At 38.1% G+C, this 25601-nt stretch overlaps 1 protein-coding gene across 2 annotated transcripts in view; it reads right to left on the bottom strand.

Annotated features, from left to right (window-relative positions):
• Positions 1 to 25601, bottom strand: part of LRCH4 (leucine rich repeats and calponin homology domain containing 4) — a 1419989-nt gene that overhangs the window by 261222 nt on the left and 1133166 nt on the right. For both annotated transcript variants that reach the window (XM_044077349.1, XM_044077347.1), the window contains exon 13: positions 1698 to 1746. In XM_044077349.1, coding sequence (XP_043933284.1) covers positions 1698 to 1746 — 49 coding nt within the window. The remainder of the gene's footprint in view (positions 1 to 1697; positions 1747 to 25601) is intronic.

Genomic DNA, 25601 nt, shown 5'->3' on the forward strand with positions numbered 1-25601 from the left:
TTAATTTGATGTTCCTACTTGCAATATATATCTCTTCTTCATTCATAATATTTTCCATTATTCCTTTGATGGGTTGAAATCTATCCTTCCTACCTATTTCCACTTCTTTCCTAATGTCCTGAATAAAGTTAATAGGATATTTCTATAGACCCTGGTTTCAAATTTATGATCTAATTTAATGACCTCAACATCCAAATAATTTAAAATATCTTCATTTATGGCATATGTAAATTTCAGGAATTTTGTAGTCAAACTGATATATTCAAAAAACTCAAGGAATTTTTGTTTTCCTCCAGTTCTCATGGTCCCCAAACAAAAAAGGCACTTATGTGCCTGTGTGTGGGATCTGCCAACCATACTTACACTTGCCCCTTCTGGATGACACAAACAGACTACAGGTAAAAAGAGAATGATTGAAAGGTTCCCCAATGGGGTACTTATCTGATTATTTCTAATCCGACATCAGTGAGTAGCAGGAACACCTGGCGTACGACTGGCGGCTGAAGAGTTCTGATAGCTGGTGCGTGCAGACGTCACTTTTATGGCCTACATTCCTGCAGCCACGTCAGACGCCCAATGCACCTTGAGGGACTGAAAAACTTTGGAATACTGTCCGGACGTATGTGAAAGGAAAAAGGGCAAACCCCATGCAGAATACTGTAACACTGGAATAGAAGGACATAACCATGGTATTTCTATATTCTTCAAGTACACACACAATAAACAGACATTGTCTGAAAATGTTTAGTTAGGTGATCCTTTAAGTTTACCAATAACTAGTCAGAGATGTTGTCTGGCCCCATACAGGTGTTACTTTTTGTTTTGCAGAGGACAGTTGAAACTTGGCCAGTATTGATTAAAAGTGAGCTGGTACTGGCAGTGGGGGAAGACCGAGTACAGAATGAAATCAGAGCGGAATTTATTAGCTAAGATTTTAAATATAGATTCTGAGTCAGTGTGGGTAATACTATTTAAAAAAAAAAACAAAAAAAAAAAACACCTGATGGTTGCCTTCCACATAAATTAGCCTTGGTGCTTTTAACTGAATTCTTAAGAGCTTTACTAATTTGGTTAAGTTTTGTTTTATTAGCTGGCAAGAGCAAGATTTATGTAAGACTCTAACAAGTCTAACTGTATTTATTTATTTATTTAACTGTATATCCTATGCTCTCTGTTCAACTGTCCACACAAAGGCATATGGGGATAGAGACACTGATGATCTTGTGACAGATGATGAGAGGTTAGGCTATTGAGTGCAGACTGAGAGGACTGCTGTAAAAGCTTTACAACAGCACCCTCATTTGTCTGAAAATGCACAGGTGATTGGCAGAATGAACAGGATTCTTCATTTCCAAGATGTTGAACTGTATTCCATTAACAGTGTAAAACTTCTGAGCAACTAGCTTGTTACTTGATTCTGTGGCTGCTATAAAAGAACTGAAGACTGACAGATATCAGAACAAGGAGTGGATAAGGTACTGTCTCTTTTCTCTTCATGTTAAGTTTGAAGTTTTCAAGGAAAGATGGAAATAGAACATTTAAGACAAAAAAAAACAGTTTACACTAATGACAACACAAAGGCTAAAAGTGTGCCACCTGAAAACAGTATAACTGTATCTCAAGAATAAATTTAGAAAAATAAACATTTTTAATTAAGAAAAAACAGGGATTCCTTTTTAATGGAAATTCATTCTTACCTGTCCTCTGTGCCGAAGATGTGAAACAAAGCTGCTTTCAGAAGCACCACTAAGGGGGAAACAACAAAGTAGCAAGTTATACATAATGACTTTTTAAATAATGATTCTGATACCATAATGACTTTTTTAATAATATGGGTTTCATTATTAACAGTAATTGCACTTTTGCCTATGACTGGTACTACCACAGTAACTGAAACTAGTGAACTATGGTGACAGAAAATATACCATTCCTCAACTAAGGTGTGCAGTCAACCATCAAGAAGCATGGCAAGAAATGGTACCTTTGCATGAAGGTGACTGCTAGAAATGAAAGGTATTTACTTACCGTAACACTGCATCTGTTGTCTTCTTTCATTTGGTTCAACAGATGGGTGATCGGATCTATTCAGATCCTACCTCTGGGCCTTTTTTAAAAGTTTGGATCCAAGGTTCAGGCTCCTCCCCTACCTATAATACCCTCTTGTCCCAAAAATACCTCAGATCAAGTTTGCCTGTTTGCACCTAGTACTTCACCCAATGGATACAAAACAGATCAACTAACCTACGAAACATGACATGGATGAGGAAACAGCTCCAGACTGAACACAAGGCAAGCCCTTGGTCAGTTCAAATCGATCAGTCAATGGCCATCATGTGACAATTTAGGAAGGGGAACGATGGGAGGGAATGTTGAGCCGTACGGAGTAAGACAACATGACTCTAGCATTATGGTAAGTACATAACTTTTGTATCCGATGTCTTTTTTTGTCCAACTCGACAGATTTCCCAGCTACTACAGAAACCCGGAGGTCTCATGGAAGGAAATTCCAAAGTATGGTGGAGACAAATAATGCGCAGTAACCAGACTGCACATCTAGTTTGTAATGTGACACAAAAGTATGAACAGTAGCCACAGAACAAATCTCATCGATGGGTACTCTAGCAAAGTAAGCAGTGGAGGTAGCCACTGCTCTAGCTGAGTGAGCAGTGGGCTTGTGTGGTAATACTAATCTCATTTCCTTATAAACAAAGGTAATGCAGTTGGACAGCCACCTGGATTAAACTCAGTTTAGCAACTCAGCCACCTGGATTAAACTCAGTTTAGCAACTCCTTGACCCAAATTGGCCCTTGAAAAGGAGAGAAAAAAATGGTCTGTTTTTTCAATATCTTTGGTACGATGCAGGTAAAATCTCAGTTGACGAACATCCATCAAATGTATATTCCCCTTTGTTTGAAAAATTTGGGAAGAAAGCTAGTAAGTTAATTATCTGGTTAAGGTTTGCTTCCAAGGGCACTTTAGGAAGAAAGTCATGATTGTTTATAAAGATATAGTTTCACTATGGACCAATCAGGTTAAGGGCAGGATAATGCTTGCAGCTACGATCCTCTTAGCTGGGGTGACGGCTACTAGAAAAAAAATAAGTTTTCCAAGAAAGAAATTTTAATTCTGCTGAAAATGCTGGCTCAAAGGGGATCTATTTAGGGTTTGAAGTATCACATTAATATCCCATGGAGGAACTGCACCTCTTACTGGAAGTCTGAGAATAAAGGTTCCCTTCAAAAACGCCTTGGAGATTTTCAAACAGGCAGTACAGGTTTGGTTTTGTCCAACTTGAAAGTTGGATATGGTTGCTAATTATACTTTAATGGTCGAGAGGCTATCACCTTGCTGAAACAAACTGGCCAAGTCGTCTAAGACAGATAGCAATGGTGCCAAAAAAGGCTCTAAATCTTTTAAGGAAGCCCAGACAGCAGGTCTCTTGCATTTGCTAACGTAAACCTTCCTAGTACTAGGTTTCTGTGATGAAGGCAAAATATATATAACTGAAGAAGAAAGCCTGACATCGACTATGGACTAGAGCCTCCCCTCAGTGGCTGCTGCATTTGGTGTTCAAGTGGGAGGTGAAAAGGCTGCAGAAAGGCTGGCCACAGCGACTAAAAATCACTGTTACCACTGACTGATTGAGGGACCACTCATGAGTCAGAAGAATAGACCTGCTGAGTTCATCTGCTAGAATAATGAAAGGCCCTGGTATTTCCATGGCCACCAGACAGTGCTGAGAAGACATTTCCCACTGCAACACCCTCATGGCTTCCTGGCATAACTGGTATGAATGGGTTTCCCCTTGCCTGTTGATATACCAGACCACTGCTATGTTGTCCATCTGTATGGATACCACACCCTTAGGGTGGATGCTGGAATGCTCACAATGCTTGCAACAGTCTTCCCTTCATAGTGCCCCTCCACCCCGGAAGGGAGGTGCCTTTGGTCACAGTGGCTGTCACGGTAGGAGAACAAAAGATCAACCCCATGCGACTATCAGGGATGTCAACCATCAACAAATATGGTTCTTGCAAACTGATGTGACGTGCACTGGGAACTGAAGATGTTGGTGTAACACTGGCCATTATGAGGACAGCCAGTATGTATGACTTACTAAGTTCCAATACATTTTAGAGCATTGTTTTTCAACTGCCTGTCCGCTGACCAGCTCCAGTCCAGCAGAAATTTCCTGCCGGTACGTGTAACAGAGACTAAATTTTTTAATTAAAAACATTTTTTTTAAAGGTCATTCTTTAAGAACGCCCTGTACATCAGGTCACACAACACCTGCCACATCTGTGCAACCGGCTGTTTATGTCTTCGTCTTCTGCCCTTATGGAATTTGAATGCCAGAAGACATTTGAAATGCGGACCACAAACGGACTAGTGAGAGCTGGTATGTGTAAGTGGTAGGTGGAAAGGGGTGTGTGTGTACTGTATATAAGAAGTAGGTAGGTAGGGGTGTGCGTATGTGTGTTTGTTAGAAATAGGTAGATAGGGATGTGTGTGTGTGTGTGTGATGGCTCTAAACTGCCCAGATTCTTGCCTCATTTTTGGTCTGTGCCTCAAAAAAAATGTGGTTTCCTAGCAAATCACTGAGGACTGAATTCAATAAATAATGGTATACATTACAATTTCAGACTTAGTATCCTTCAGAAAATGCATGCTAACACAAATTATGTTATTCTAGCAACTTTCTAAGTTTATAACAGCAACATTTAAAATCTGTCTCTATTTCTGGGCTTTGCCCCCCATTATTTTATGCTTTGTCCAGATTTCTTGAGCTAAAAGGTTGAGAGGTATGGTGTGTGTGTGTGTGTGTGTGTGTGTGTGTAAGAGGGAGGGAGGTAGGTGTGTGTGTGTGTGTGTGTGTAAGAGGGAGGGAGGTGTGTGTGTGGGTGTGTGTGTGTGTGTGTGTGTGTGTGTGTGTGTGTGTGTGTGTAAGAGGGAGGGAGGGAGATAGGGGTGTGCGTGTGTGGGTGTTTATAAGAGGGAGGGAGGTAAGTGCATACCTCTCAACTGCCCTGATTTTCAGGGACATCCCTGATTTTGACTGAAATTTTTAACTCTGACCCTCTTAATCCCACATAAAATTGGTGACATTTGGGGAAAAGGTGATGAATTACACTTAATAAATAATGGCAATAATTAGAGTAACAGACTTCTTTTACTTTAGAAAAATGCATATTCACTCATGTTCTGTTATTTTGTCAATGTCGCAAGTTAATAATATTAATATATGAAAAGTGCCTCTGATTATTTCTGGATTTGTCACTGATTCTGTTGGGATTTGTCACTTTTTGGTTGAGAGCTATAAGTAGGTGAGCGTGTGTGCGTAAGAGGTAGCTAGGTAGAATACCTCTTAACTGTCCAGATTTTTGTCCCACATTTTTGGTCTGTTCCTCATAAAAAGGACTGAAGTTTCAGACTTCATACCTGGCAATGATTTATCAGCATTTCTCACTTAGTGCACTCAGTTTCTATGGTGACACTATGTAGCTACAGTGGATATAAAAAGTGTACACACCCCTGTTAAAATGCCAGGTTTTTGTGACATAAAAAAAAAAATGAGACCACAAATCATTTCAAAACTTTTCCCACCTTTAATGTGACCTATAACTTGCACAGTTCAAATGAAAAACAAATCTGTTAGGGGAAAAAATATAAAAAATAAAAAACGTACAATAAACTGGTTACATAAGTTTGCACACCCTTAAATTAATACTTTATTGAAGCACCTTTTGATTTAATTACAGCATTCAGTCTTCTTGGGTAGGAGTATATCAGCATGGTACATCTTGCCTTGGCAATATTCGGCCATTTCTTCCTTGCAAAAGCGCTCCAAATCTGTCAGCTTGTGAGGGCATCTCTTGTGCACAGCCCTCTTCAGATCACCCCACAGATTTTCTATTGGATTTAGGTCTGGGTTCTGGCTGGGCCATTCCAAAACTTTGATTTTCTTCTGGTGAAGCCATTCTTTTGTTGATCTGGATGTATGCTTGGGGTCATTGCCATGCTGAAAGGTGAAATTCCTCTTCATCTTCAGCTTTCTAGCAGACGCCTGAAGATTTTGGGCCAAAAGTGAATGGTATTTGGAAATGTTAATTCCCTCCACCTTGACTAAATCCCCAGTTCCAGCTGAAGAAAAGTAACCATAAAGCATGATACTGCCACCACAATGCTTCACCGTGGGGATGGTGTTCATTTGGTGATGCTAAGTGTTGTTTTTGCACCAAACGTACCTTTTGGAATTGTGGCCAAAAAGTTCAAACTTGGCCTCATCAGACCAAACACATTTTCTCACATGCTCTGGGAGATGATGTATTCTTTTGCAAATTTCAGCCACGCCTGGATGTTTTTCTGTGTGAGAAAAGGCTTCCGTCTTGCAACCCTACCCCATAGCCCAGACATATGAAGAATACAAGAGATTGTTGTCACATTTAGTACACAACCAGTACTTGCCAGAAATTACTGCCGCTCTTTCAGTGTTGCTGTAGGTCTCTTGGCAACCTCTCTATTTCGTCTCGTCTTTTCATCTATGTTGGAGGGATGTCCATTTCTTTGCCACATCACTGTTGTCCCATATTTTCTCCACTTTTTGATAACTGTCTTCACTGTGATCCATGGTATATCCAATGCTGTGGAAACCTTTTGTACCCTTCTCCTGACTGATACCTTTCAACAATGAGATCCCTTTGATGCTTTGTAAGCTCTCTGCGGACCATGTTTTTTGCTGTAGCAGGCAACTGAGTAAATGTCAGGAAAGTCCTACTAGGACAGCTGAACTTTATTTGGGGTTAATTTACGGCAGGTGTGTACCCGAGACGACTGAATGCTGTAAGTGTTTCAACAAAGTATTAGTTTAAGGGTACGCAAACTTATGCAACCTGCTTATTATATCTTTTTTGTGTTTTATATTTTCCCCTAACAGATTGATTTGTTTGTTTTTCAATTGAATTGTACAAGTTATAGGTCACAATAAAGGTGGGAAAAGGTTTGAAATGATTTATTGTGGTCTCTTTTTTTATATCACAAAAACCTGGCATTTTAACAGGGGTGTGTAGGCTTTTTATATCCACTGTATATCTTTTTCAATTGGTGAGATTACTATGTTGCCATACAACATTCAAAGAGATATTGTTTTAATTGGTTCCTTATAAATAATGTTGATTTCTACCTTAGCTGTCACCAAAATAATTCTCTTATTTTCACCGGTCCTCAAGTGTAAAAAGGTTGAACTCCACTGTTTTAGAGAGAAGTTCAGTGGAAAGATTGGTAAATCTTTTAAGTTAATGGATTCCTTTACAGGAGGATGGTGTGACTGACGGAGTACTTGACAATGATTTTTCTGAGTTTTTCATTATCAGGTAACCTAGGGTGAGCCATATATTTGGTTTACCTAAAATGCATAGAGAGTTTAGACAAACTTCCCCCCTTACATTATTTGTTGACAAATATTTACAAAAAAATTGCAGTAGAGTGAAGCTTATGTATGCGATTCCATGGATTTTATTAAAAAATATTATGGCTTTGCAGATTTCCGATGTTGACATTTTAGTTACTATTGACATTGTTTTATTACACACAGTTAAACCTAACAAAAAAGCTTAAAGTACATGAAGTATTGTTTAAGTTATTTATTCTAGAAAGCACTGCAGATTATTCAGAGGGTTTTACAAGTTATTCTCTCTTATAATTTTTTTTTCCGGTTTGAAGCTCACTTTTTCAAACATATCAATGGTGTGGCTCTGGGTTTAGCTATTGTTTCTAGTTATACTATTCTGTCTACAGATAGATGGGAGAGTATGGTTATTTACAAATCTGAATATATTAAATTCACTGAGCTTCACAAGCACTTTACAGATGACATTTTTCTTGTGCTGTAAGGAAGTGAGTTTCAATTACTGGATTTTATGCAATATCTGAACAGAGATGATTACTTGTCTTTCACTTTTTTATGACTTTTGTATTTACATTTATTGGTATACAAGAACCAAGGGTTGCTGCTTACTAGAATTTTCAAAAAGGAAGTTCAAATCAATTCCTATTTATACTACAGAAGTTTACACTCAGTAACCTTTAAAAAAATAGTGAAAGGGCAGTTTATAAGAATCAGCAGACCGACTGATGAAGGTAGCTCTTTTTTGAAAATGAATGCAACTCTCTAACCAACAAGTTTTTGCAAAGGAACCTGTCTGAGCACATTATGAATGCCCTTACTGAGGTAAAAAGTAATATGTCCAGTAGGTTCAAACAATGTAGACTTGATGTTCCTAACAATAAAAACAGGGAGAATGTTCACAATCAAAATAGGGTTTTAGTACTTCCATATTATTAACCAGTTCAGTAGATGAGAAAATGAGAAACAGTGCAAAGAGCAATTGGAGACTTCCTAAAAGTTTTCCAAGCATTAATGCTAAAATTGGGGAGATCCCTATGTTCTTCAGGAACAGACCAACCCACTTGAAGGATAGTTTTCAAACCAGGATGAATAATTTGTCTGGTGATTTAACATGCAAACCCAAGGGAATGTACACGTGTCTGGCTTATAATTACTACAAACACATAAATGAAAGCAAATGTGTTATTTTAAAAGGAAGGAAAGTTGTACTTCCTAGTTTTGTTTAACTGCAGATTGAAATATGTTGTTTAGGTCATATTTATGCTGTGCGTGCACAGCTTTTTATACTGACAGAACACTGACTGCACTTTGACCAACCAGATCTTTGTCTGTTTCACAAATTGGTTGAGGTAGCTTAGGTCCAGAATAGGCCTGAGGTTCCTGGTCTTTTTTTGGAACCAAGAACCACCTTGAATAGATTCTGGATCCTCAATGGTCTGGTGGGACCTCCTGGATGACGTGTTTTTCTAACAAAATTTGCTACTTTTGCTACTGAATTCCCCCACTGGGTGGAACATTAGGGATTTTTTTTTCTTTTTCAGAAGGAAAGCAAAGGAAATAATATAATTTCTGGTGATTATCTTCTGCACCTATAAATCTTAAGCGATTCCTAGCCAGGTGTGAGGGTACAGGGATAAGTACTCCCTACTTCCTCCAGAGTGTGGCAGTAAGACTACTAGATATGCTAAATAGATCTCCAGGATCCCTCCTACCATATCAAGATAAGGCAGTCCAAGCAATATCTCTGTCTGTGGCTGGAAGCCAGTCATTTTCAACTGAAGGTGGTGTCCTTTGATCTCACCGCAGCCCCCAGGGTGTTTACCAAATCCATGGCAGTTGTCACAAAATATGCAATGCTGCAAGGGTTCCAAGTATTCCCCTTTTTAAATGACTGGCTCCTCTCCACATCCACCAGGGATATACTTAGCCAATTCAAGGATTTCTTGCTCCAGTTAGCTCTTTACATGTGAATAATGATCATTCTAATCAAAAGCCATCTGACACCATCACATACAACAGAGTTCATTGGGTGCGAGATGGATTCAATATCACAAATTGTCAGTCTTCCAGAATCAAGAGGCCTGCCCCTATGTCAAATAGCTTCCGAGGTCCTGCCTCATCTAAATCCACCAGCAAGACTGATCCTGTGTTTGCTGGGGATCAAGCTAGTACTTTAGGCAAGATTTTACATAAAGGTTCTGCAGTGGACTGGAGGGGCTATATTGGGTAAGTAAATCTAGAAGCTTGTCAATACCCTACTCTTAGTAATGAGAATTTCAGTGTTAAAGGACCCTGAAACCCTTGATTCTAGGAGTCCTCCTCTGTCCCTGCTGAAGCATCCATGGAAGTTATTCCCCCCTTGTGCCCCATACCTTGTTTCCACCCTTCTGGTTCTGGGAAAGGTTCCTTTGGAAATGGAAAAATGTATGCCTATGGCAGACAGGGTCTCCTGTTCACTTCTGGTAAGCATGTCTTACCTTCGGAGTGCTCAGTCATCACAAGAAGTCTTAATGAAGGCCATCTTGAAACTTTCCACAAAATCACACAGACGTATCCAGGCACGCCAACAAGAAGCAATGCTGGTGTCTGCTGCTGTTGAAGTGCCATCAGCTACGTATGAAAGCAGACACATGGACAAATTGAAAACTGTGGGGTAGATCATTATGATTTCACAGTTTTTTGGATATCAGCAGGTAGGTTACCAGACAGGGATTTGGGTAGTTCTTTAGTAAGACCCCTCTGAAAGGAAGTCTTATGGGTCAGATAGTTCTACGAGCAGACAGTGAATATTGCTAAGACACAAGTCTGTTGCCCAAATCTGTCCAGCACCCAGAACTCCCTGTTGGGGGATGGGAGGGTGGACAGTTGTGTTCTCTTCTGACAGCTCCTTTTTAGTGGCTGCCAGAACCACCAAGGCAACTACAGGGGGGATCCTTGCTCCTATCGGACCTGGTCCTAGGGGCAGCCAATATTTTGTTAGGTTTCCCTGTCTTAGGCTCTACCATACTGGGTTCCTACCAGGCCTGCTCAAAGACTAAGTCAATGAGCTCATCAGCGGTTGGGACAACCCAGAAGGTAGACGAGCTAGCCCCAAAAGCCTCAAGGAATACAGATTCTTTTGAGGAGGGGACTTCAGTGAACCAATCCCTTCTCTCCATCATTTCAAGAATATCTCCGAAGCAGATGTCTTCTAGAAGGGATCTTGGGGATCCCTCCCCCTTCCTCAAAGGAGTCGAAATGACAGACTTTTTGTAAGAGTCAAGATGCCTTCTCTTATAAGACCATTTCTTGTGAGCTTCCCCGGTGGAAGGCTTCCTGGGGGAAAGTATCAGAATCGAAGGGAGAACTTGCTAATCAAGAACTCTTAAGCCTTAGAGAAGTTGACTACCCCTGTCAGAACGGATAGGCAGACATGACAACAGGACTCAAGGGGGTTGGAACAAAGCTGAGTCGGTATGAGACACCTACTCTCTAGATCTGGAAAGGACCCTCTCACAAGCCAAAGCCAAATTTGGTGCAAAAGATACACCCGCCCTGCAACCCAAACAGGCCAAAAAAAGAAACATCCCAAGGCCCAATCAGATTTAGGCTCCAATGTCTGCTTCAGAACCAACTGTCCACAGCTGAAGCACCTAAGGGTAAGGGCTGCTCCAAAATACTTGAGTGGAACCTGCTGCTCTTACCTTGGCCCAGACGCTTCATCCCTAAAACCCATCCTGATCTGATAGTACAGGAGTCAAAGAGGTGAAGATAAACCGGAGAAGAAGTCGAAAAAGCTGTTGGCTATGACAGGGGTCTCATAGATGTCACTCGGCACAGTGGCCACTAGACCCAAAGTTCAGACCGGTGAAGAAGAGATTCTGGCTGGGTTTGTATGGACCACACATGGTGCCACCCGCAGGGCAGGCATTGTGAGGACCCCCATTGGAATCATATCCGGAGAAACTTTTGCATCATCTTATTGATGTTGGCTTCAGACAGGCTCCATGACAATCAAAAGGTCTGGAAGGAAGATGTCACAAAAGGTTGCCTGGATGATCAGTGAATAGTACAGAGTGTGAGGATCCTCCAAAGGAATTCTGTGCCCACATGCACTGCATTTTTTAAAAATCAGCAGCTTTGTCAGCCATAATTAAGCAACCTGATAGGAAATGCACAAGAAAAGTAAAAAGCAAGTGTAACATGGCAAAAACTCCAATGGTAATAGCCCCAAAGGGCTATGTAAAAAGCAGTTCTAAAAATATTTATTTATTTATTTGTAGGGGTGGGAAGGGAGATTGCCCAAAAAAAAAAAAAAAAATATATATATATATAACTAAGAAATGATTACAGTTGGGAAGAATTACACACACACACAGTCATATGTATCTCTCCCAAAAGATCAACTAAGAAAAAAGAAAACAAACATCTACCACTTGTGCACTGAGCCCTCCACGTAAATAACCTGACCAAACAAGCAGTAAACGAGACACGAGGTACTCTTTGAACAAGAGCTCTCTGTATTCCCCTGAAAAAATGACACATTAAGCAAGTACATTTATATCAGTTAAATCTATATTAAAATGTAATAGCGAAATAAAAGACAAATCCTACTGGATTAGTTGCTGTACTTTTGCAAATAAACCCAAGAATTCACAGAATGGACAATTTCTGCCACATGGTTAATAAAACTGAGACTGGTTTCCCTAGTAGTGAGCGACAGCCATTTGATCAGCTTCTAACTGCCCAACCACATTTTGTTTTTACACAAGAAGCCTATTTACTAAATTATCACGTATGACACAGGTAATCACTCATTTATATAAATGAAAACAAACCATATTGACATAATTGTAGTTGCAAACATTCTACATCACTTATAATCTACCCAGTCATTGTGAGTCAAACATTACATAGCTCATTCACATCCTGCTTTCCTTTAAACCTCGGTCTTCCTCTGCATGCATTGTTCCCACAATTCACATTTTTTCCTATGTAATTTGCACCTACCCTTTTCTAAAGATCACAGTTCCAGTTGTTTTATCTCTGTTATTCTATTCACTACTTCTAGTTAAGTTGGTTTAGACTTTGACTTCCATTTTCTAAAAATTTCTTTTGGCAGCCGCCATAATTAGACTCAGCAAGGCCTTACTATGTCTGGGCAATTCTGATTCTGTATCATAGCTCAAAAAATAATCTCCTTAGTTACACCAATTTGCTCACCCAGTATCTCTGACAGAGCAGTCTGCAGGGAATCTTTAAAGTCTGCCAACTCATTACACTCCCAGAAAATATGTTCCCAGTTACCTCTTTCTTCTCCATCACACCTCCAACATTTGAAGTCTACTTGGAGTATAAAAAATTCCTATGTAAACACTTCCAAGCAAAGATCCTACATATTTTACACTTTGTTGCATATTTGGGAAACATACATGTATTCCCCCATTGTTTCTTTGTGAATTGCTTATCCAGTCTCTCGTCCCAATAACTGCTCAACCACATCTGTATGAAGTTAACACATGTACATAGATCACATTGTTGTAATAGAGGCACCGTGGTTCGGCATTTGTGCGAGACCACTGCACCGCAACTCGACAGGTAAGCCTTTTCACCTAAAACTGGATACAAAATAGGGAATAATAAGACGAACTACAAAACAAATTAACATTACACAACAAATATGTGCTGTTTCTCTCTATCACGTCAAAGGAAATATTGGACAATCTGAAACTTAATTTAGTAATGTCAGGAAAAACAAGCATTTGGCTGTCGGATTTTAGAAGTCTTTGGGTCACAGACTAAGAGAAGGACATGGTTTCAAAAATTAAGTACAAAATAAAGAAAATGCAAAACAAGATTTGTAAGGGCTAATTTAGGTGTTTAAAGGCGTAAGAGGGAGATGTGAATGATAAAGACTGCTCTTAATTAAAATTAAATGTTTTACAAACAGCAAGGAAATGTCCTATACAAAGCATTCTGCAAACAATAAAGGGCATTCCTAGTTTTACTCTGTTATAACAAAGCTCTTATAAACTCTAAAACAGGCTCTATACAGTGTAGCATATGATACTTATAACGATAGATCTTTATAAGCTATGTCCATCCACTTCAGGGCTGGTTACCACAAGTGGGTCTGATTCGGCATTTGAAAACATTTACATCAAGCACTCTATTAGAAGTTTAACCCTGTTTTGATATAAACAATGTATCTAGCAATGGTATCATTAAAGTGAGTGCTATTTTTATGTTAGGCCACTACCACCTGCTAAGATATGAAGGTGCTAGTGAATTAAGAGTGGAAAAGGCAGACTTACGGTGAACAGGGGATCATTCGTTTTGAGGGTTGTGCAGATCCAGGTCCAGATGTCGGATAAATATTATGTAAATTGGTCTTGAAATTGGAAAGGTTCTTAGTATGTTTAAGGGATGAGGGGATAGAGTTCCAGGAGTGTGCTGTAAGCTGGAACAGAGTTTCCTGTCGACAGGCTGGTTAATACGTAGTAAGGATAATTTTGCTTCTAGATCGAACTGGCTTAGCGTGGGTATGTATACAATAAGTCTAGTAGGGCTTTACTTTGCTCTGGTTTGTATATTAATTTGTGGACTATGAATAGTTGGGTGTAAGTAGGCTTGCTTGGGTAACTTAAGCCAAATAAGCTCTTTAGGGGCTAAGCACTGATGGGTTCTGTTTGACGAGACAGTGGCAAATTTTGCTAATTTATTATAGCAATGGTTTAGTTTATTTTGTATGGAAACTTGTAGGTTAAGCAGTACTGGGGAACAAGTCAGTAAAGTGGAGAGTAGGAGTGTAGAGTTTCTTGACTGAATCAGTCAAGTAGTTTTTTGTTCTATAGAGCTTCCTTGATTTTTTTTGCTAGCCTGTTGCACACGCAAGTCAAATTTCAGGTTATCATAAATTATCATGCCTAGTAGCCTGGTATGGGGAATGACATAAGGGTGTTATCAGATGCTGTTGATGAGAAATTTCATTTGAGGTGTTTAAGGCCTTTTGGGAGGAATAGCAGCAGCTTTTTTATTGGATTATGTAGAAGCTGGCAGTTATTGAGCCAACTTTCAACCGATGAAAATGATTCTTCATGAGGTGTTGTTCAGTAATTTTACTAGCAGAACTGATGGTCATCGGTATACTGTATGAGTGATGCTTGACATTTGGCAGAGTGTAGGTGGTTGGTAAATATGCTGAAAAGCAGTGGTCACAGTAAGAAACCTTAGGGAAAAACCTGTTTTGAGGTAGGAAGGATAACTAAGAATTAATCAATTTAACAAACTGGAGTCTACTGGAAAGGTAGCTGAATAATTTGTTGGTGGAATTGTTCGATAAGTCAAGTGAAGAGAGTTTTTTAGAAGGAGGCTATGGGAAACCATATTAAAGGCCTTGGTCAATCCAGAAACAAGGCAGAAACCAGTTGGCCTTTTGTCTCTGGCTAGAGTAACAGTGCTGGTGATGTTTAAGAGAGCTGTGGTAGTGCTATGCCCTGATGTAAAACCATGTTGTGTAAAGGTGAGGAGCTTGTCAGTTTGTACATGAGTCTTAATTGATTATGAATGTATTTTTCAAGGATTTTCAAAACAGAGGAAAGAATGACAATGGGTCTAAAGTTGGATATATCATTGGAGTTCCCTCCCTTGTGAAACTTTTTCTATAAGGCTGGGGCATGTGATTCCTGAACAAAAGATTTATGAGATTGGATACTGTAAAGAAAATTGAGCCTGCTACTTTTAAGAAATCATCAGGAATTCCATCTAGAGCAAGTATACTCTGTTTAATTTCTTTGAGGTATTTCTTGATTGTTATGATAGATACTGGTTGAAAGGAGAAAGAGTGAGGATTAATAGAGCAGGAAGGTGAGACTGAGTGGAATGTGATCAGATTATTAGAGACGTCAATGTATTTTGGGTATCGCTGTGATGCCGTTTATGTATGCTAGAGATAAAATGATCACTGAAAACATTAGCCATTTGTTCCGGAAAGCAGTTACATTTGGATTTGGTTGTCCACTTGATCCAGGATGTAGTATTTTAAATATGGTGGCCCAGAAAGTACAGTTTTGTACCTACCATAAATGTAGATGTCCGCTAGGTATGCATCTGCAGTCCTTACATATGGGTTGTCCTGCCTCAGACAGCCTCGGGCGGTCGGCGGGCTTCCAAAGTCGGTGTCCCGCCGCCGCTGATTCCCCTCCCTCCTCCGCCAGTAGTATAAAAAAAAGCATCACATGCCACTTTCCCCTAGTTTTTCTGGCCCACCATGCCACAGGTGCCCTCTAAGGAAGGCTAAATGAGATGCAAAAAAACAAACATGCACAGTAATATAAAAATAATACACCATAACATATAACCCCATAACCCCAGCTAGAGGGTAAGAGGGTGCACACACAGGAAATACCACAGAGGAAGGAGGGATGTATACCCACCGGACATCATCTACATTGACATCTACATTTATGGTAGGTACAAACTGTACTATGTCCTCAGTCCTTGCTCTGTCTAGAATTACATAGCATCTATTCTGCAAACTGAAGTTTCTTGTCAAGCTTTATCTAGCATTTGGCCTTATTCCGTAAGTATTTATACTGTATGCTATTTAGCAGTTCCATAAAAAAACATACTAAAATAGTCAACAGCATCATTTAATGGCAAGACTTTTAGGATGTTCCGGTTGCAAGACTGTAGTGAGGTGTTAAACATTTGCAGGTCAAAGTTGTTCATCTTGTAAGAGGATTTATGTGTGTGTTTCTTGGGAGAAGCATGGCATTCTCCTGTAGGATATATGGACAGGTGGTTACTAACTGTGTTAGCAAATGTGGTGTGAGAGCCTATACTGCTATGGTGACTTGTTAGTAACCTGTCCACGGTGGCAGTTTTACCATTTTTCAAGTTGATTTGAGTAGGATCACTGATAAGTTGGGAGAAATTGTAGAGGTTTATACTAGAAGTCATTATCTCAGAGGTGAGACTTGACCAGTTGACATATCACAAAGTATAATCATCTCAATGTGGACATTATCAGATATATCAAAAACCAAACGACTAACACCAATGTCAGACAGTAATAAATTTAATAGCAGCAAAGCTTTCGGGTATCAAGTACCCTTCCTCACTGCTTAATAAACTTCACCATAAAACATACAATTTATTTATTTATATATATATATATATATATATATATATATATATATATATATCTACATACATACACACATCAATTAAATAAATCTCGAGTCAATAAAACAATTAATTAATCACAGTAATAAATCCTTAAAGAAACATATTTATATATATATATATATATATATATATATACACACACACACACACACACACACACATACACATATGTATATATATAAAACAAATATAAAATACATTATGTCCTTAAAAATATCATATAAAATAGTATTAACTATTTATATTAAACAAGCTTTTAACTTTAAAACAGGTTTAATAGAAACCATTTGATTTAACCCTGGTAAATGGTCAGCTTGTAAATGTAGAATCCATTGTAATTCCATATTTTACAATTTTATGTTTAGATTACCCCTTATGAGTGATCTTGTCATAATATCTATAACCCTAAACTTAAAACTATGACCTATTTTTTCAAAAACATGTTTAGCTAGGGAATTAGTTAATATTTGCCTTATCTCAGAGTTATGTTCAATGATTCTATCTTTAAAGCATCTGGTAGACTTTCTTACATAAAAACATGTAGACTTTATGCAGGTAGCCAAATATATGATGTTATTGGTGTTACATGTAGCTGAACAATAAAACATAAAAGATTTATTATTAGGGTTAATAAAAATATTAGTCTCAATAAATGCACAGCTGCAACAATTATGACAAGCAAAAGTACCATGCTTAACAATTTTACTTCTCACATTTGATTCCCTCAAATCTTTATAACATAGTCTTTCCTTAAGATTACTGCATTTCCTATAGGTAAACAGTAGTTTGTTGGTAATAATATTATCCAAACCAAAAAAACTTCTAAGAATACCCCAATTGTTAGCTATAATTTGTTTAATTCTACCACTACATCTACTAAATTTAGTGATATAGTGAACATTTGCATAATGGCTATCATTACTATTATTATTGTAGTTACTGGCACCCTCGCCAAAAAAAATGGCATACATGAAGTTGTTGTATTCTGTAGAGCATAGTTTTTAGCATCCTCAAGCAATTCATTTTCATAACCTCTGTTCTTAAATGCAGTAAGGGTTTCATCAATCTGGTCAATACATCTTGAGTCATTTTCTGCTCATAAGCATAACCTGACTTCTAACTACCCCTTTATATATATGAGGGGGGTGCATACTAGTTATATGCAAATATTTGTTTTTATTCACATTCTTCTTATAAACACTGGTTTGTAATTCCAAGCCATCATAATAGATATTAATATCTAAAAATTATGTGATATTCGTGAGTATTGCATAGAAAATTGTAAGAAATTTGTTGTGGTATTAAGATAATTCACATATGCAGTGAAGTCAACCTCATTTCCCTCCCATATGAAAAAACTATCATCCACAAACCTCTTTACAAAGAGTATCCCCCCCACCCAATTACCAGATTCCAAATTTATATAGATATCCTCCCACTCACTTAATACCAATGTGGCATAACTATTACCAACAGGGGTACCCTTTGCAACCCCCATAGTCTGGTGATGGTATTTTTTTTATCATATACAAACATATTGCATTCTAGAACACTCTCCAAGAGTTGCCATAAGGTCTCTATTTGTCTGCCTGTGCCATGTCTGTATCTATTTAGGAGGTCTCTAATAGCTGTTAACACCATATTCATTCGAAATCATGGTGAAAAGGGATTTTATGTCCATAGTTACCATAAGAAAGTTATTAGATGTTCTCATACTGTACCACTCATATAATTGCTTTAAGAAATTCATTGTATCCTTGATATAACTTGGTGCTGCAGTAGCGTTGTCACCTCACAGTAAGACGTTGTCCTGTTCGATTCTCAGCTAGAGCGCCTTCTGTGTAGAGACATGCATGAATGGGCATACCTTCGCTGAAGGTTGTGCATCAGGGCTGGCAACTCGGCACGTAAAAATCTACTGCCAATCATTAGCAGACCGGAGTTCTGCTGTGGCGACCCCTAACCGGGAAAAGCCAAAAGACACAACAACATACCTCAAATATTTACTTAGCTGATCTTGTAGATACACTGAAATAGGTTCAGTGATCCATCCACGGCCCGATACGATGGGCCTCATTGGGGGCTTGTGGATGGATTTATGGATTTTAGGTATACCATAAAGAATGGGAATTGTAGGATTTGAAACTGTTAAATACATAAATAGATCAAGTGAGATATCATTCATGATTTGTAGATCATCTAATAATGCATTAATCCTATTAATAATCACATCAACCTGAATACTATTTATTTCTATAAAAGCCTGAACATCATTAACTATTTCCAACATGCTATTGTGGTAATCTAACTTATTCATTATCACAACAGCTCCCCCCTTGTCAGCTTCTTTTATTATTATATCATTATTTTTTTCTAATTCACATAAAGCCTGCTTTTCTTCCATTGTTAAGTTATAATTATGTTTAAATTTTTCTTTTTGGTAATACTTTCTAATCTGCGCCTCACATGAATTGTAGAATGCTTGTACAATGGGATGGCTAGTTGGAATGAAAGTGCTACTACGCTTATAACATGCAGACACACTATTCTGGGCAGAACCATACAACAATTTTAAATCCAAACTGCATACGAACAATTTTAAGTCAATAAGGGCATCTGCTAACCCTTCTATGTTAGAGGGAACTAATTTTAAGCCTTTTTCTAATAAAGAAATATGGTATGAGTTAATCACAGTATTAGACAAATTAACAACACAAGAGTCATTTATACTTAAGTCCCTGTTTGTTTCTTGTTCCTTGTTCTCGGTCCACTTCGGCTCCTGTTCCTGCTCCTTCCTTGCGACCGTCTTCGTGAAGCCGCCCGTTTGTTGGTATTTACCTCCTCTGGTAACTTCAAATGAACGACTTGCTTGGGCTTCGGAAGAAACGCTACCGCACATATTTCCTCATTCCTTTCATTAATTGTTTGTTGAATCTGCGATGCCGCTATCATTGCATCTGGGTTCTGGGAGGAAGCATGCTTGTTGCGAGAGCTGGAAGTTGTAACTTTTGTAGTTCCACCGCCTGATGTTGCACCAGTTACATTATTGTTGGTAGAAGTGCCCTGATTGGCACCAGAAAGAACCAATGGGGCTCTAAAATCGTCTAAAGCTCCAATCAAATTAGTATCCACCAAAGTTATAGAATGTTTGGACATATTAGTAGTGTTGTTATTCACATACTTATCTCTTGTCCATGAGAAAATATGGCCATTATTAAATCGTTAATCTCATGATTTAATTTCTTCAGTTTAAGCCCTTTGAGCTTCTTATTATACAGCAGGAGTTTGTCCAACATTTTATTATACTCTAACATAGTTGTTGAAGCAAGGTTTACTGGAAAGATCAGCTTCAATTTTTAAAATATCTTCCTGCAGATCAGACTCTATGGAAACAAAATGTTCATTCATCAGTTCCATATATTTCAAACTAGTTTGGATGCTTAGTTCTTGCCATCTGTTTAGCAAAGAAGGGTCGGTGTTGCCGTAAGATGGCATCTTAACCACCCAAAGTCCTCTAGGGACAACACCCAGCTCAATATAAGCAAGAAAGCTATACCTTTGCCACTGTAGCAACTTAAACTGTTGTACTTTCCACTCCAATTGGGAAAGAAGGAATGAAAATTAGACTCCTGTTCGTTCAGGGTGGTTGGCCGCATAGTCAGCATTTCCTGCAGTCCATTCAATAGTGGATTCTGCCAGTTATAAAAATTGAGATAGTGTCATAGATATCACGAACGGCTGTGTAGAAAAAATTGCGTTTAAATATACTATAAAACAAAGTCAGGCCAAAAGACCAACAAGAGTAAAGGTGTAGCAGTAAAAACTCTTGTTATAGCAAAAACCAAACGGCTAACACCAATGTCAGACAGCAATACATTTAACAGCAGCAAAGATTTCAGGTATCAAGTACCCTTCCTCAGTGCTTAATAAACTTCACCATAAAACATACAATTTATATATATATGTATGTATATATATATATATATATATATATATATATATATATATATATACATACACACATCAATTAAATAAATCTCAGACAATAAAACAATTAATCACAGTAATAAATCCTTAAAGAAACATATATAACAAATGTAAAATACATTATGTCATTAAGGATTTATTACTGTGATTGTTTTATTGGCTGTGAGATTAATTTAACTGATGTATATATAAATTGTATGTTTTATGGTGAAGTTTATTAAGCACTGAGGAAGGGTACTTGATACCTGAAAGCTTTGCTGCTGTTAAATGTATTACTGTCTGACGTTGGTGTTAGCCGTTTGGTTTTTGATATAACACGAGTTTTTACTGCTACACCTTTATTCTTGTTGGTCTTTTGGCCTGACATTACATTATTAGATAACCAGGATAGGATGTCCTCCAATGTGCTGACACTGTCTCCAGGAGGGATATAAAGGGCGGCCACAAACACTGTTTTGTGTGCGTTTAGTTTTAAGTTTCTTAGTAGTAGCTCAGCATTGAGGAAGGAAGGTACGGGAGATGTGAAAGGTGACAGGTTTATGCTACTGGGATACATTACTGCTGCTGCTCCTCCTACTTTTTTGTTTAACCTATCAGCTCTAAGGACATTAAAGCTGGGGATGGGGGGTATTTCTGTGTTACTAATATATGGCTTTAGCCAAGACAGTGTCTTTGCTAGTAAGTCAGGTGAGTGACATTTTATCTATGCATGTAGTTCTGGAATTTTTTTACAATGCTTTTGATGTTCATATGGAATAGACGGAGGTTCTTGTTGCAGTTTCTTATTTTGTTGGGAGAGGAGTTTCAGTTTTTGGACAGGCTTGCTTTATTATTTGTGGAGTAACCTGTTGCCTTACAGGGTCTAGGGTTGGAGTGAATGTCACCTGCTAACAGAAAAATTCAGTAGTACCCTTATATGTACATGCAGTTTTAGTTTTTGTGGTGATAGTACTTTTGAACCTTTTTTTGGAGGTGCGGAGTACATTAGGTTTAATAAGGTAAGTGTAGCGATTTCTATACAAGTGGAAACCTAAACTGGACTTGATGGATGAAGGGGTTACATTGTAAATGTGTCTTTTGGTAGAAGGCAAAATATTCAGGGAGTTGGGGTTGGTAAGATGTAGTGTAGATAAATAATAGGAGTATGACAGATGTTAGAGTGAAACACTGTATCATGGTGGGGAGTGGGGGAGTTTAGGGTATGTGATGTTTTAAAATGAGAACATCTTTAGGTGAAGAGTATTCAAGCAAATATGGTCAGTTATAGTAATAAGGAGCCATAAGATGACTGGGACTAAGGTGAAAAATAAATTTAGAGAATGTGGGGGTGGGTGAGATAAGGGGGTAAGGTAGGGGAAGGAAGCAAGCCCAAGCATAACAAGGGTGATTGGAGTGGGCTGTACCTGGCAATAATGTGCTCTGGACAAAAAAAGATTTCCTGACTGCAGAAAATTGTCTTTACTAGGTTTAGATTTTATTTGTGGTGATTGCAGTACTCTAAACAGTTAAAGGCTATCTTCATTATTGTTATAGGAAATTCCTCTCTATGCAGCAAGGAAAAATATATGTTACAGCTGCATAACAAGAGGAACTACAGACAGAGACGTGTAACTGTGTGTGTGTGTGTGGGGGGGACTAATGCACTGTTAATGGGAGGGTAACTAATACACAAACAGATGATACTTGAAAAAGGCACAATAAACTTGGACTAGAGTTGAGGGGTTGGTGCTATGGCCCAAACCACGCGTGCCTACCTGTACTGGTCAAATACAGCAACAGACCAAGCATCGATAAAATTATTTGAGAGGACTTAAGAATATCTGTAGCAGTAATTTACAACAACAACATACAGGGCTAGTAATGCAGGCTGAGAAACATTCAGCTTACTTACAGAGACTGCCCTCACAGTTTGAGACAATACACTTTAGGAGGGAGAGGTTTGGTTGCTTGATATCTGGGGGTTGACACCTTTATTTTTGGTAAGCTCACTGGTCCTGGGACATGACTGGGGAATTAGTAACAGTACTAAGCTAAAATTATGAATATATGACATATGTTAATATGCGTGTTAACCTGAACTGGAAGATTCTATGTGGTACTTTTCAGTTTCAAATGAAAGATTATAATAATGCCAGAAAACTTTCTCACTGAAACCTGCTGTCAAACTACCATTGTTTTCCAGCTACATACACTTATTTGTCAAGAATGTGAAAATATGCATAACTGTCTTATTCCTGTTATCTTAAAAAGGGAATACACCAGTAAAACTGCAATGCAGCAAACTGAAGACCACAGCTGCATGAACAAAAGTAACATTCAAGGTAGGGGGTCTACCAACTACAGTTACTGACAGATTTACAGCTGGTGGTATAATTACAGTTACAGAATGTATTTTAAACACCATTCTTAAAATATAATTTAAGACACAGGTAAACATACATTAAGAGAAAGGAAATCAAACCACATTAGCATTTTTTCAATTTACAAATTTTTTCAGTTTACAAACCTTACACATCACACATTCCATGTGTACTCTGTTCATACTATCAACAGTTCAACACTACATAAAATGCTGCACATTGAGCAACAGTTTAATTTCAGTTCTCTCAGTGTGAAAAAAAAACTGAGAATTAAGAGCCAGTGATAGCATGAGAAACATTTAGTTACTGATTATTTAGTATTGGTAATTTAGAGAACCTGAAAAAAATCAACCCAAAAACGATGAACAGAAACACTGGCTGGGAAAAATCCTGCAGCTGCTCAGCAAAAGGCTGTCCAAACTTCAGTTTTGGTACAAGAGATGCCTTCCAATAATTTAGAAAAAAAACTAAATCAAATTTAATCAGAAGTGATTAAAAATAAATGAAACACTGAGGGGGAATATCAACTCAAACAACAAAATGTTGGAAAAAATACAAGTTTTAATTAGCTATTCAGATGAACTGATAAAACTACAAAAATCAGAGACCGAAATGAAAAGGCCGGCCAAGTATGAGACTTCTCAAGGACAGCAGTTTCAAAAAATGACAGTGTTACAAGCCAGTGTGTGCGCAAAAGAAAACTGAGATGGTCAGTTAGACTGGAGAAACTGGAAGGAACAGACGTATTAATTTTACAAAAGCACAAATAAGCAACGGGACAGGCATTCCACAGCAACATTTGTTAACTGAAACGGCACAGCAATTGCATGTGCCAAACCTAGCTATGAGAAAGCAGCCAAAACCGTTTGTGAACAATGATTATTCCCTGTACATTAGGCAGAAGACAAGCAAATTTATCCCAACAATCAGGGAATGTCAAAAGCCAAGAGTGTGATTCAAGCTGCTGTATCAAGCTGTTTTCAGAATAGTTCTTCCTGGAGAATCCAAAAGAAAAGTTTGGATGTGGAACAGGCTAGGAGGAAATAGTGAAACAGCAAACAGAAGGGGAGTTTGCTTCTCAGTTTTCTGACAATAAAGCTCAGAAAAACTGCCAGTGAAACCATTTCCAATGTTCCAAAGGAAATTACTTGAGACACAGAAAAATGCGAAATAGTTAACTAGAAAAATCAGGGGTAACTTTGACTTGAACCAGAGTCTGGTGTTGGGAGATGGTGAAGAAAGTACAGTTGTGTACCTACCATAAATGTAGATGTTCGAGTGTATTCACTGTTGCAGTCATTACTGTTGGGTTATCCTGCTGGCAGGCTACCCGCAGTCGGCCTGAATTCCAAAGTCTTGGTCTGGCGTCGGTTGCTGCTGCCTCTTCCCTGACGTCAGTGCGCCAGGGGTATAAAAGATGCAGCAGACGCCATTTTCTTCTTCTGAAACAGTGAAACACGATGAACATCAGGAAGATGACTAGCAACACTGAAATTAGTGAATAAATGGCAGACTACAAAACATCGATCACATTTGTGAAATATGGCTTTGTAAGAAAAAGTGGCTGAGAAAAACTAGACTTTTGTTGACTTTGTTAAACTTGTGGGTGGACTGTAGAACATATACACCACTTTATGTCATTAATGTTTAAGACACTTAAAAGGGGGAAAAAAGTAAGAAAAGTAACTATGTAAAATAATTATTATTTGTATAACTCATTTTATGATATAAACTTCATGCTCTACATAGTAGAGAAGTTGTGTGCAATAGAGTATTTTAAATGTAGGTTAGTCTTTTCAGTGACTGTTGTGTGTTAAAGATATTAAAGTAAACAAGTTTTTAGTTGTAAGAAATATAGGCTTACAATTACAAGATGAGAAAGGCTGGACAAAAGCAAGGTTAATGTTAATATGCTGTGGTCTTGGGCTTCTGGAATGGATGTGGAGTGTAAAACAGCATTGATTATATATATTATATTATGCATTACATTATATGTAGAATTAAGATATTTTTATTATTACAAGAGCAAATGTCTAAATTAATGCCCTTGGTTTAAGCAAGCAGGTTTGAAAAATAAGTTTCTTACATCTGCAAATATATTAGCTTTCTTCCCCATTAGCAAATGTTCAGTAGAAGTCAAGATGTCTGCAGCTGAAGCCAGAGTGAAATTTACAAAGACTCATTGCTGACTACTTTTACATAGAAAAAAAGCTGTCTGCAGCTGCAAGCAATAATCTTCAGAGCTCTGAAAATTCCTTGCTGAGGTACAATGGCAAGCAGTTCCATGAAAAACAAAGTTTGAAATTATGGGAAATAAATAACAGGATAGCAGCCTCCCTAACCACCTTAATACAATAGAACAATGTACAATTTAGTTTTATTTAAAGATAGCCAGTGCACTTTTTCATACAGCTAAAAGGTAATTTCTGAAAGTATACATCTGTTTTTCACATATGAGATGGCAAGAGTGTTAAGGAAAGAACAGACAGCAATCGATGTAACTAGGAACAGAGGCTGTAGCATGGATAACCTTAATCTTAGGTTAAGTAATGCCTGTAAGTTCAGCTGTCAATTTGGGGCAATAGTTCACATCTGGAGGGTTAAACCTCATTTTATGAAGGCATACAGCTTTTGAGTGTTTGTTGTAAGTTAGTATAGGATGGGTTGTTCTGAAAATGTA

This window comes from Protopterus annectens, chromosome 7.part0 (assembly GCF_019279795.1).
Source record: "Protopterus annectens isolate FY-2018-M chromosome 7.part0, PAN1.0, whole genome shotgun sequence".
Classification (NCBI taxonomy): domain Eukaryota; kingdom Metazoa; phylum Chordata; order Ceratodontiformes; family Protopteridae; genus Protopterus; species Protopterus annectens.